This window comes from Candoia aspera, chromosome 1 (genome assembly GCF_035149785.1).
Source record: "Candoia aspera isolate rCanAsp1 chromosome 1, rCanAsp1.hap2, whole genome shotgun sequence".
NCBI classification, from domain to species: Eukaryota; Metazoa; Chordata; class Lepidosauria; order Squamata; family Boidae; genus Candoia; species Candoia aspera.
In genome coordinates, this window is record NC_086153.1 from 199,393,964 (window position 1) to 199,406,908 (window position 12,945).

At 40.3% G+C, this 12,945-nt stretch overlaps 1 protein-coding gene across 1 annotated transcript in view; it reads left to right on the forward strand.

Moving 5' to 3' along the window:
- The first annotated feature begins 10,021 nt into the window (after positions 1 to 10,021).
- Positions 10,022 to 12,945, forward strand: part of PLA2R1 (phospholipase A2 receptor 1) — a 79,585-nt gene continuing 76,661 nt past the window's right edge. Inside the window, exon 1 of the mRNA XM_063318313.1 lies at positions 10,022 to 10,169. Within this exon, the coding sequence (XP_063174383.1) occupies positions 10,055 to 10,169 (115 nt within the window). The 5' untranslated portion in view covers positions 10,022 to 10,054. The remainder of the gene's footprint in view (positions 10,170 to 12,945) is intronic.

Below are 12,945 nucleotides of genomic sequence, written 5' to 3' on the forward strand. Positions count from 1 at the left end.
TTTTCTAGTTTGCAAATGGCACACTTTTATTAATGGAATGTTAAGTATTTTGCGTTTTTAATACATTGATGTGTAAACTGAATTGCTTTAATTGTTTTCACATAGATTCTCAGATATAAAATCGAAGGGTAAAAGAAACAGTCAAATATCTTGACTGAGTTCAATTTTTACAAACCCTACTATCTAAAGACTAATCTACATTTTAACCTTGCATATTATATGAACCAGCCTGTGTGATTAAATTATAGTTCAATGTGTTGGGTAACACAGGGCTAATTTACTAAACCATGGTTTAGTTCACAAAGGGTAAATGTCGACTACAACTATTTGGCCACCTTGACAGTGATTTTCAAATCCTCCTCTGGGCAACTTACTGTTCCTACATAGATGAACCCACTGGTAACCTAAGATCTAATCTATTTACTTGCTCCCACTTCAGTGGGTCATTCTAAACTTCCCAGAGTTGGTACCTTCGTTACTTTTCTTAGCAGCCCAGAGCTCTCTTTCAAATTTACTGACTCAGAGACATTTTGTGAAATAAAGCAGATGAGTAACAATGATGAGGAAGAAGAAAGCAGGGTTGTATATCAGACTGCCTTTCCTCATGCTATGAGAGGGATACAGTACCCAAGTTGTTTTCTGTAACAGGACTATTATGTGTGCATATGATAAAAAATAAACCCATATGTTTAAAAACTTACTACTGTATGAGCTAATTATTCCCCACTTTTGTGAAACATGTAATATACCTGGTGTTTACACCATATTTCTAATTTTATGTATGTATGTATGTATGTAATCTTATATAATTTTTATTGAAGATTTTAATTACAGTACAGTAATAAAACCCAATACAAACTAAACTCAGAGAGAGAAAGGAAAGTAAAAAGAGAGTAAAAAGTGTAAGAAAAAGTAAAAGAAAAGAAAAAGGAAATAGTGAAAATAAAGAAAAATAAATATATAAAGATCTTCATCACAACAAGTATAAACAAGTTTGGTAGCTCCTCACCCCCTATAAGGTTACAAACAGGTATCTCTTCTTCCCATAACCCACCCCTTATCTACAGTATAAGCAAATCCACAAGGCATCAACTTTTCAATCCTGGTATCAACAAAAAACCTGTAAAGAATTGCCTGAACTTCATTTTAAAATGTCTTATTTTAACCTTGATCAAATAAACTAACTTTATATTCCTTCCTTTTACTTATGAAAATCTTAATCTTTAATTCATTCAAATATTGTCATAGGATTTTATCTCCAATTCTTCTTTGTCCCATTGCATAGGCAAAGAATGACCTGGATAATGTCTTTTTATTGGATTTACAAAAGAGGCTTGTTTAATAAAAAGACATTATCCAGATATGATCGATTTTTTTCTCATCTGTCATTCCTTCATCAACATCCTTTAGACATAGTCTATCCATAGAAGTAGACATTGTTACTAATATTGTTGATATTGTGGCTACCAATTTCTGGCCCCATTCTTCAAAGATCTCCCTTAATATTTCAAATGGTTCAAAATCTTATTTAGCTTTTGCTGTTTATTTTGAATTCTTAGGTTTTTAAACTTATAATTTTTCTTTTGTTCAGAAGTGAAGATATACTCACCAGGTGGCTTTTCAAACTTGTCATGCTGAAGATCTCTAATAGCTTTAAAATGGTTAGACAAGCAAATTCCAAAAGTGATTAGAAGTGAGGTTGGTGAACATCCTTTAAAAGGCTCTGCTGCAGTTGTGAGCTTGATGATTAATCCCTTCATCTCCAGCACTCAAACCCATGGGAGACAACTATCCTACACTTTCCTCACAAGGAGCAGCTATCCTGAGCAGATGTGGGTGATCTCCTGTTCTCTCCTTGTCTGGAAAGGTTCCAAAGAACCAGTCTAGTCACTGGTTCTTCAGTCTTTGCCACACTCGTCATCTCCACTGTCCATGGAGACATGGTTAGTTTGCCATGCCTCCACCAGGAGTCCATATTTCTACAGTTCTAACACGTCTCTGAACAGGTGTACACAGGCACATTTGCATATGCATATGCATATGCATATGAAGAGTTGGTACCACCAACACCCAAATCTAGAATTGAAGAAACAGCGAGGGTGGAAAATCATCATATCTCCCACAAATGTACTCTTGGGTTGGAAGTTCAAGATTTCTATTTGTTTGGATGATTCAACAGGATGATTAGACAACTCACAGCAAATTATCTATGGATGTTATTCATGATTCTTATATGGAATGCCAAATTATATAAAATAGTATGCCAGAAGCTCCAATAAGACCATAATGACAGAAACATCCCATTACCTTCAAGGATTTTTTTTGAAGGCAATTGATGTTCAACTATGGCTATTTTGTATGTTTTGCTAAGCCACAATGTAGTTCAATTTTGACTTTATGTCAACCCATTGTGGTTCACTAGTTAGTATGTTGTGTGAGCCAGTTAATGTGAAAAAGAAACCTGTGTTATATTCATAGATCCAGCAAGGGTCTTTTTATGTTTTATAAGTATGAAACCATTTTTTAACAAAGGGCTCTACTTTCAAATAAATACCAAGTTGCATGCCAAAGACCATATTCTAAAAATCTGAACATATTATGGGTATTTAATTGTAATTAACATGCAATTAGATACAATAAAATATTATTCTTATACGTTTAATAATTTCCCAGTCCATTGTATTAAAAATTACAGTTTAACTGTAACTTTTGGAATGACCCTGGGAACTATATACAACACTTTGGCAGGCTACATATGGACCTGTGACTCCAGATTACGCACTTATTTTATACTTCTGGAAAGTTGGAAGAGGGTCTTCAACACTTTTAAAAATCTAAAAATTTTAGATTTGTTTTTTGTAGTTCTGTAGTGGATGAAAGGGATTCTTAATTTAAATTATTTATTAAATTTATATGCTGACACCCAGCAAATTCTGAGAGGCCATAGACTCTTAAATATTCTCAAATCATAGCTACTGTCTTCTCTAATGACAAGGAGGAGTCAGAATTTGGGGAAAAGGAAACTAGAAGTTTCTTTGCTGTCAGATATTTGGCTTAGGGTCCCTATGGAAGCTGGAACACAAAGAAAAGCAATTTTATGTGACTGGGCCCAAGGATGCAGGTCCAAAGCCTAGAACGCTCTGTAGAAATAAAAATGTATGAGTAAAGTTGGAAGGAAACATTTAATTCAATTGCACGAGGGCTTTAAAAATATCTTCATACCGCATGGTTAAATTTGGATGATAATGTACCTGTTCAATTCCTTTCTTTCCTACCTTGATTGTTCAGATTGTTTACAGATTATTAAGTGCTGGTTTTGGAAAGCAGATCTCAGTCTGCTCTCATGTATTTTGTTGCAGTTAAACTATTAGCTGAAATCTATAGTCTGCAGCTTTTATTCAACCAAAAATCCTTCCTTTCCCTTTACTTCAGTGTTGGGTTTCTAATCTACCATCATGTTCCCCCAATGCCCTTGGACCTGGTAACTTCAGTAAAACTGGAGCCATCTACTTAAAAGTTTATTCCTGGAGAAGGGAGATTTCCTGTCCTGCCCTATCTAGAATCTAGGTGCAAGGGACATTTCCCCATTCAAGAACAAGTAGTAGCAGCATAACTTACCCAGGGTAGAACTCCTTCACCTGGGGAATAGTTACAATTAAACATCCCAGCACTCAGAGAGTATGAGGGTGGAGATGCCAGGGGATTTTAGCTGGCTGGTGTGGATGTTGATGATAGGTCCCCCTCAGCTTCCTTCCACCATTTCCTGTGCTACATCTTCCATCAAAGAATGAAGCTCAAGGTGACATACATCAAATATGCAAGGATTTAGTACTATGTCAGCCTCCCCAGTCTGGGCCCTCCAGATGTGCTCAAATTCCCAGTTCTGAGAAATGCTGTTCTGCATAATTATTTCTATGTATGAACAAAATGTCCAAACAGAATGAACCTGGGTGAGTCCTTGGCTGCTCTGAAAAACCTAAGCAGGGTTTGACCTGGCTAGTATCATGGTTCCTGTTTCAATGTTCCTGAAACATTGTAACAAGTCTCCAGGCCATGTTGGTCCTGACACATGTTGCTGAACAGGAAGGGGCTGCTATTAGTTCATACCAGGCAGAGAGATAGATGATGCGAGTGCAAAGGAATTCATGTTTGGGCTATCTTGCCTGGCCAAGGTTGTTACCTGGAGATTGCCAGGAACCGTTTCAACACCTGCAGAGGAATGGAGTTGCACTGACAATGGGGAGAGGGGTCTGGGATCACTTGTGGTTTAATTGGGAGAAATCCAGTGCTTTTGGTATTCTCAGCTTTGCCTGTGTTTCTGCATACTATTCATCATTAAATTAGATTTCCATAGAGCTCTATGTGAGTCTGGTTATTGATTTGAATAGGCAGTCATAACAGCTAGTACTTGGATGGATGGGAGACCCCTAAGAAATACCAGGATCATAGGCTAGATTGGGAAGTAACTGAATATCCTAGAAAAAAGCAATGGCCAAGCAGTTTCATGAGGTTGCCAAAGCGTAGACAAGTCCATAAAGCCACCAGCAGTCAAGCTTGACTCAAAGGAAACTTTACTTTTAAAAATTGTTAATGAAATGCTCCCCCCCCAAAAAAATTGTGCTATTTAAGTCACCTTTATAGATGGGATGAACACAAACCCCTGTAAACTGCAGTGCGTATGTTGAGGACAAAGTAAACAAAAGTTTTGCCAGAAATTTTAAAAATGTTTTCGAAGTGGGTGAAGAGGGCCAAATATCACATGATTGCAGGGAGGCTGCGAAGGCCACAACATTCAGCGCCACTGTAACTTCAAATGGTTGCTGAATGAGTGATCATTCAACATACAATAGCAATTGGGACCAGAACTGCCGTCAGAAAGTGATGTGGTCATAAAGCATTGCTTAGCAACGGCAATCCCAGCAGTCCCAGTTGCTGTCATAGCCCCAGGGCCGCATGGGTCATTACATGGGAGCAGACCATGGGTTTGTGCAGAGGTGCTGCAGGGAGTGGAGGGATGCCACAGGCAGGTGCTAAGGAGTGCAGGCGGAGGGTGCTGTGGGTGGGCGCATGCTATGGAGTGCGGGCAGGCTGGGGGCGGGGTTCAGAGTATGAAATCCCTGAGATCTCATACTCCATAGTGGGGCTCCTCAGAAGAAAAGCAGTGGGAGTGACTTACAGGAGCGACTTGTGACCTTCCTGGCCAGCTTCCCCATTGACTTTGCTTGTGGGAAGCCAGCATGGAAGGTTGCGAATGGCGATCACATGACCGCAGCTTGCTGCAATGTCGTAACTGCAAGCCAGGCACCCGAGCGCCCAGATCGTGATCACATGACCAAGGGGACAGTGATGGCTGCAACTTCGCAGACCAGTCGTAAGTCCCCCTCATTCAGTACCGTTGTAATTTTTGAACAGTTGCTAAATGAGTGGTCGTAACTTGAGGACTACCTGTATGCTAATGTAAATGGAGACTTCTAGTATGAGATTCAACCTGATTTTATTTTATTTTATAGGTTGATATAATTACATATAAACTTTCTACAATCTGTATTTCCAAATATATTCTTTATTATATAGTTATACAGTCATTTCCTATTTGAAATGTTTTGATTTGGGGTGGGGGCAGTCTCTCAAAAGATGTATTTTATGCTTTTCTCTTCCTCACCCTTATCTGCATTTCTCAACAAATCCTATTACGTTGATTTTTAGTAGATTATATCTACTTAAGAGCATCAGAGAAGAACTAGTTTTATTAATGATTTAGACAGAAACATATTTCTTCATATTTTCAACCTGATATCTAATCAATATCTAGTATTTTCCTTGCTCATTTACCATAAAGCATTGAACATAAGGTTGCTAGACACAACAAACTGCAGTTTCATTTCATTGTTAACAGTGAAGTCCAAAGAAGTGCTGGGCAATTCCTCATAATTTCCCATATTAATAACTATATATTTTAATAGTATTGATCACATGCTGCTTTACCTGTTTATAAATCTTAAGTCTTCATCTTAAGAGTATTTCTGTCATCTGGAATAAGTTTCAGCTTGTTCTCTCTCATTCATCATAAACCATATATAGAAACAAGTTCTGCAGTTTCTGTTGAGTAGACAGACAGACATGAGAAATGGTAGAGCAGAATATTATCTGAATATTGATGACACTTCAGAACAAATAGCATGGTAATTTTTCCCAATTATTTTACTAGGATGTTAAAAAGCAAACTTATAACTATGATATGGAACAAAAATCTCCCCAGCAATATCTTCTCAGACCATTCCTGGGGACTGTAAAATTGGGAGGATCTAAACCTGGTCCAGACAGGTAGTCCAGAAGAGTATTATTCCTGATTATACTAAAAGATGCTGAGAAGAACAGAACAGAGTTGCTGCTCCTACCTCATCCATTCCCCGGTGAAAGTCATCTATCAGAGCTGTTTCCATCCTATTATAACCCATCCAGAAGCCTACTGGAATTAACTAAATTATATCATCAAGAAATGCCTGGAGCTGAGAGGCTGTCACATATTCCAACTATCTGCTTCCAAATGGCAAATTTGAGTAGTTATCTGAAATCACAGCATCTCAACATTTTCTTCAGCAGAGGCCTCACTGCTACTGCTTTTTTTCCCCAAAACTGCAGGAACCTCACCATCTCTGATGGAGGTATTCATCGTTCTGGCCCTTCACAGCTTTCTAAGACACTTTCCATTTTAAAAGAATTTACATGCATTTGTTTCTCAGGTGCACTTTGATCCTAAGGTCTTCTACTCTTAGTGTTCAGTCTTGTTAAAATTGTGATTACTGTAAAAGCAAGACAACATACAGTATAGTATAGAACATTCTTCTCTATGCAATGCAGAGTACATGTGGGTTATATTTTATATATACAGATAAAGATTTGTATTGGGGAATGCTTGGGAACTTAGAAATTCAAATTTTTGTGAAACGCTCTGGCAAATGTAATACTCTATTATCATAGTGACATGAATAATCATAGTTCTTCTGTAGATATCTATCCATCTTTGCCAAATGTTGACAAAATACAGAAAGCAAAATGTTTCTGAAATATGGACCTTCTTCTGGAAAAGGAGCAAATGAAGATTTACAGACAGGTGGATTGTAGGCAAGATCTGCTATAAATTACACACCACAGATATCCTCTATAGAGCCAAATCAATTTCAGTCTGAATTCACATCTCATTGTGAAATATAAGCAGAGATCCTCATGGTATGTTTGAAAAGTATGATCGAGTGGCAATATAGCCGCTGTCAAAGACAGAGAAGGAACAAGCTGTTCACCGCAACAAGATATTAGCAAGCAAGGTAATATATATAAATTACAGAAGAAAAATGAAAAACAACATAGAAAAGCCATAATTTCTGCAATATTTTATACTATAGAAAAGGTAATAATAGTCCATTCTTCTCCAAGAATGAAACATAATTGCGTAATAACCCAGAAAAGCAAGTTGATCAAAAGCCTACATTTAATTATATCACGAAGCAGAATTTTAAAAATGCAGCATTACAGTAACTTAGCAGAAAAAGGAACTACCCATATTATTATTTGTGCTTTTTGGCCAGCTTAAATAACAAATCAGGCAAAGACCCCAATCTCATAATTTTATCCTACTTGATGCTGTCCATCACTTTCTCCTGGATTTCAGAATTGGTATACCAGCACTTTGAAGAATTGCGGAAGTCACCTCAGCTCCAGGATGACTTTTACCAACTGCTATTCTAAAGATGGGTTGGGATCAACTCCCCTTTTCAGAACATCTCATCACCGTCGTATACTTCACTAATTCTCTCAATCTTTCATCAAAAACAGCCAAATCAAAGATCCCTTTTGATTCATTCCTTTTCTGTGTGTATGTATGAACATATGCATGCTTAAATCACATACAGCATTCAAACCCAACATGCCTTTTCTAAGATTCTCACCAGTCACCATTAAATCATTCTTGTTTCTCTGAATGGCCCAATCACATTTTCTGTATTCACTTGTCTTGCTCCATCCACACATTCATGTTTTTTTTTGGGGGGGGGGTTGTTTTGTTTTTCTGTCTTTGAGTCAGTGTTGACTCCTGGCAACTTCCTGGACATGTCCCTCAATTTTCTTGTCAAGGCTTTTCAAAAGTGGTTTGCCATTGCCTTCTTCCTAGGGTTGAAAGAGAGTGGCTGGCCCAAAGTTACCAAGCTGGTTTCATGCCTAAGGCAGGACTGAAACTCACGGTCTCCCAGTTTTTAGATTGATGCCTTTAACCACTACAAAATAATTTGTATTCATTCAAATCCTGCACCATTTTCCTCCAAGTAATCTCTGGTTCTTCCATCATCACTACTCCCTGGAGCATAACATGCACCTATCACCAGCCTATAGAGTCCTACTTTCCTATAGATCAGCCATAGATGACACCAATTTCTTCTTTTTAACAACACTTTAGCCCTTTTGCTCGTAATTAAACCTAGACCTTCCACTTCCTTGCATGCCAACTCCATAAGATCAGACCATTTTCATTACGACCTATTTATTAGTCATTTCTCTTAGTCTCACAGACACACCTGTTGGAATGATCAGGGGTCAACTCAGCACTGACTCATAAGCATAAGGGGGTCTTTCTAGTAAACGCATCTCTATTATGTTTGTGGGGTGTCACATGGGTCACCTGATTTCCACGTCCTCCTCCTCCTTGGGTTTGGGGATTAACAATCTCTATTACCTCTTGGGCACACCTGCAAGCAGGAGGTGCTGCAGAATGCAGCTCTGGTCCCTTTCACCTTGCTTGCACGCAGACATTTCTATTCCACGTTTAAATGTGTCTACAAAGAACCAGTGATGAATAAGTGCTATTATGAAGCTACTTGTATCCAGATCTACTGAATAAATGTAAGCTACCCATTTTTTTCCCCTCTTCATCTAACTACTGTGTGAAGACTGAATTTTATTTCTGAATATAATTAAGCATAATGTGCAAGTTTTGGTTCACACTTCTACTTTGCAAGATTGCTATTAGCTGCTTGGAGTTCTTTTATTAACCTTTAAAAACTCCATCAACTTTTCTTCCATCCTATTTATTAATTCATGCTGTTTACCATTCACTACTCAAACATTTCGTATCTGATCTTCCGTATCCTGAGATTGTCACCAGATGGGCCTGTAGATACTAATCTCTGCCACTGATCATGGATTAGGTCAATCAAGGTTTTCATGTAACGCTTTTTAGTATAAAACCTGCCTTAAGTCACACCTGCAGCATTCCTATTTATTTATCTATTGGTAAAGGTAGTTCTGTAGACATATATTTACAGGAACTTTTAAAAAATGAAAATGGCCTGTGTAAACTTCTAGAATTGCATTAGGTGTGGGGCTTGCAACAGCATGAGAATATCCCTCCTGAAGTGAAATGAAAAACGATAAGCCATCGTTCAACCACTTGCTACCTGTCCTAGAACTGCGTGGCTCTGTAATACGACAAACATCGTGGCTTCTGTGTGTCTTACCAATCATGACTACGACCCCGCAGGGCTCTGGCCTAATACTGTCGGCCCTCCTTAGAAGCTCCGCGTCTGCTGTTCACCTTAAGTGGCACTCTACCGTCCCGATCCTGAAAACGAAGGGTCCGTGTAAGCAAAACGGAACATTAGCCCGAGGGGCGCTTTTCTTTATGGCTTGCACAGAATTAACAAAGCCAGCCTGGAGCGTACGTGGGGAGCCTACTTTTGAGCTGAGTACCAACCGGTACCTGGCGGGCCCTCCTATTCCGCCATTCTCTGCCTCCCCCTCATGAGAGCAGAGCTGGTCTGCCTTTTCTCGCCACCCACCACAGGGACGGGGGGTTGGGAAACGCCTCTCTCCTTCCTCAGGCGGCGACGGGGGAAGGTCGGCCAGCCTATTTCCTTCTCGGCTCGGCCCCAGAGCAATAGGAGCTGCTGCGGCTCCCTCCGCCGTCCCTCTCTCTCTCCCCTGGGTCTCCGCGGCTCAGGACTGCTGCTGTAATTCCCCTGCCACTGCGCTACGAAGGCTCGCTGGTCGACAGCCTTTAAGTCGCATGGAAATGTTTGGGGTGGAGTTCCTCCTCGCTTGCTCCATGCTGATAGTTTGCTCCTGCTTGGCCGAAAGGGAACTTGCAGCATTGATGCAGGACCAATTGCCCTACTTCTTGAGTAAGTCGTTTGGGCGGCTGCCTTGGGGGCGCCGTCGCTGCTCGCTTTCTCCCGCGCTCATCCGCTCGCGCTCTCTCGCTGGGCAGTTCTCTTTCCCTATTTCATTCCCTTCCTGTTATTAACTGATTATACCGCTGTTAGAGTTTCCCCGGTCGGAGTGATGCTTTATCTTATTAGAACTCTCACTCTAGGGAGAGGAAAAAAAGCTTGAACGGAATAGTTCGTTAGGAAATAAAGCCCACTAAAGCCAGAGGAATTTATTTCCTGCTGCTCCGGATTGGAACGTTGATCAGAGACCTAATCAGTCAGTCCTTGCCCTATGCTAGGGTTGACTAGTAACACCCATTTTAAGCTTCAGTTAGTTTTTTTCAGCAGTCAATGTGCTGCGCAGCTCTTTCAGTTTGTTCGTGCTTCAGTCTGTTGTCTAAACCCACAAAATGAGTTTTCAATTCCCAGCGGAAGTCTGTTTTATGCATGTAGCCGGTATGTGCAGCTGGGCATCCTGACATTTTCCAAATTGAGTCTGTTGTGGGGGAATATCATTTTGTTTGCATTAAGCTGCAGTGTTTTTACACTGAAAGAGCCGTCACTTGTGTTTACTATGCACTTAACTGTATTATTTGTGATAAGTATCATTGCTCCAGAACATATTATTAATATAAATGCTTTTCAAATCTTTTAAAATGTATTTTTCTTGTTGTTGAATGTTCTATGAGTATTTGTGTCAGGGCCTTACTACTTCCAGTACTGAGGTATAAAGCCTTGAATACTTTAGTTTCTGAATTTCTGACTGCCTATGTAATAAGATTTGCTTCCCTCCTCCAGTGACTCCTGCCATCCATTCATTTATGTCTGCTAGAATAGAAAAAGCAAACCATGTAATGCTGCAGGCATGTGTTTGTTGTTTATTCGTTCAGTCGCTTCCGACTCTTCGTGACTTCATGGACCAGCCCACGCCAGAGCTTCCTGTCGGTCGTCAACACCCCCAGCTCCCCCAGGGACAAATCCATCACCTCTAGAATATCATCTATCCATCTTGCCCTTGGTCGGCCCCTCTTCCTTTTGCCCTCCACTCTCCCCAGCATCAGCATCTTCTCCAGGGTGTCCTGTCTTCTCATTATGTGGCCAAAGTATTTCCGTTTTGCCTTTAATATCATTCCCTCAAGTGAGCAGTCTGGCTTTATTTCCTAGAGGATGGACTGGTTTGATCTTCTTGCAGTCCAAGGCGCACTCAGAATTTTCCTCCAACACCACAGTTCAAAAGCATCGATCTTCCTTCGCTCAGCCTTCCTTATGGTCCAGCTCTCGCAGTCATATGTTACTACGGGGAACACCATTGCTTTAACTATGCGGACCTTTGTTGTCAGTGTGATGTCTCTGCTCTTAACTATTTTATCTAGATTTGTCATTGCTCTCCTTCCAAGAATTAAACATCTTCTGATTTCCTGGCTGCAGTCAGCGTCTTTGCGCCTAGAAATACAAAGTCTTTCACTGCCTCTACATTTTCTCCCTCTATTTGCCAGTTATCAATCAAGCTGGTTACCATAATCTTGGTTTTTTTGAGGTTTAGCTGCAAGCCAGCTTTTGCACTTTCTTTTTTCACCTTCGTCATAAGACTCCTCAGTTCCTCCTCACTTTCATCCATCAAAGTGGTATCATCTGCATATCTGAGATTATTAATGTTTCTTCCAGCGATTTTAACCCCAGCCTTGGATTCCTCAAGCCCAGCATGTTGCATGATGTATTCTGTGTACAAGTTGAATAGGTAGGCATGTAGGAATCGTTCAGTTCTTATTTTGATAGTATCAAAAGATGAAGCTGGTGAGTTTTTCCTCAGAGAAAGGGCATCCATAGCCATGAACAAATGACATTTGACTCTTTTACTTCTTAGCTGAAACAATATCTGGGCATGTATTAAACTGGATGAGGACCAGTCAGCTGATTCTCAACTTTTTTCTACGTGCTATGAAATTCCAAATATGGAGGGGAGGCAGGCATACTTTGGAGAAGGGAAGCTGTAGGCTGCAGCTGTCTTCAGACAGTGAGAGTGATTACATTGGGTTTCTGATTATGCATAGTCCACCCATATTGCTGAAATGATTTTTAGACCATTTTCAGTACTTCCCTGACAATGTGGGTACTTTGGAGATAGAAGGGTTGAAGGTGGAGCATGTATCCCCATCTTCCTTCCTACCTGAAATTTTTTGATGCCTGAAGAAGTGTAATCCAGTCAGGCAGGGAGGGCATGCTACGGACCCCATCAGTAAAGGAATTTCATCTAGCGGGGTCCAGGAGGCAAGCCTTCTCTGCAGTAGCGCCCGCCCGCCCTTTGGAATATCTTGCCCCCGGAGTTGAGACAGGTTTCCTCGCTCTCGGACTTCCAGAAGAAACTGAAGACCTGGTTCTGCCGCCTTGCTTGGGAGGGGGAGAGCAATAGCTCCACCTGGGGATAGCACCTCTTAGTGATTGTGTTCCATCTCCACTTGGATTTTACATTCATTTTTATTTATATTTTAATGGTAATTTGGGTGGTTACGTTTTTAGAGCCATTTTATTGTAAACCGCCCAGAGTCCCCCATTGGGGGAGATGGGCGGTGATATAAATTTAATAAATAAATAAATAATCCAAAGTCTGACTGCGTGTAGGTAGTTCCAGTTGAAAGCTAAGTATGGATGGCTGTGGAAAAGCCATGGTGCACAAAACACCTTTGTTGTGATTTTGAATGAGATCAGGTTGCTTGTTTGGGGTAGACAGCATGCCTGTTGACATCTCCCT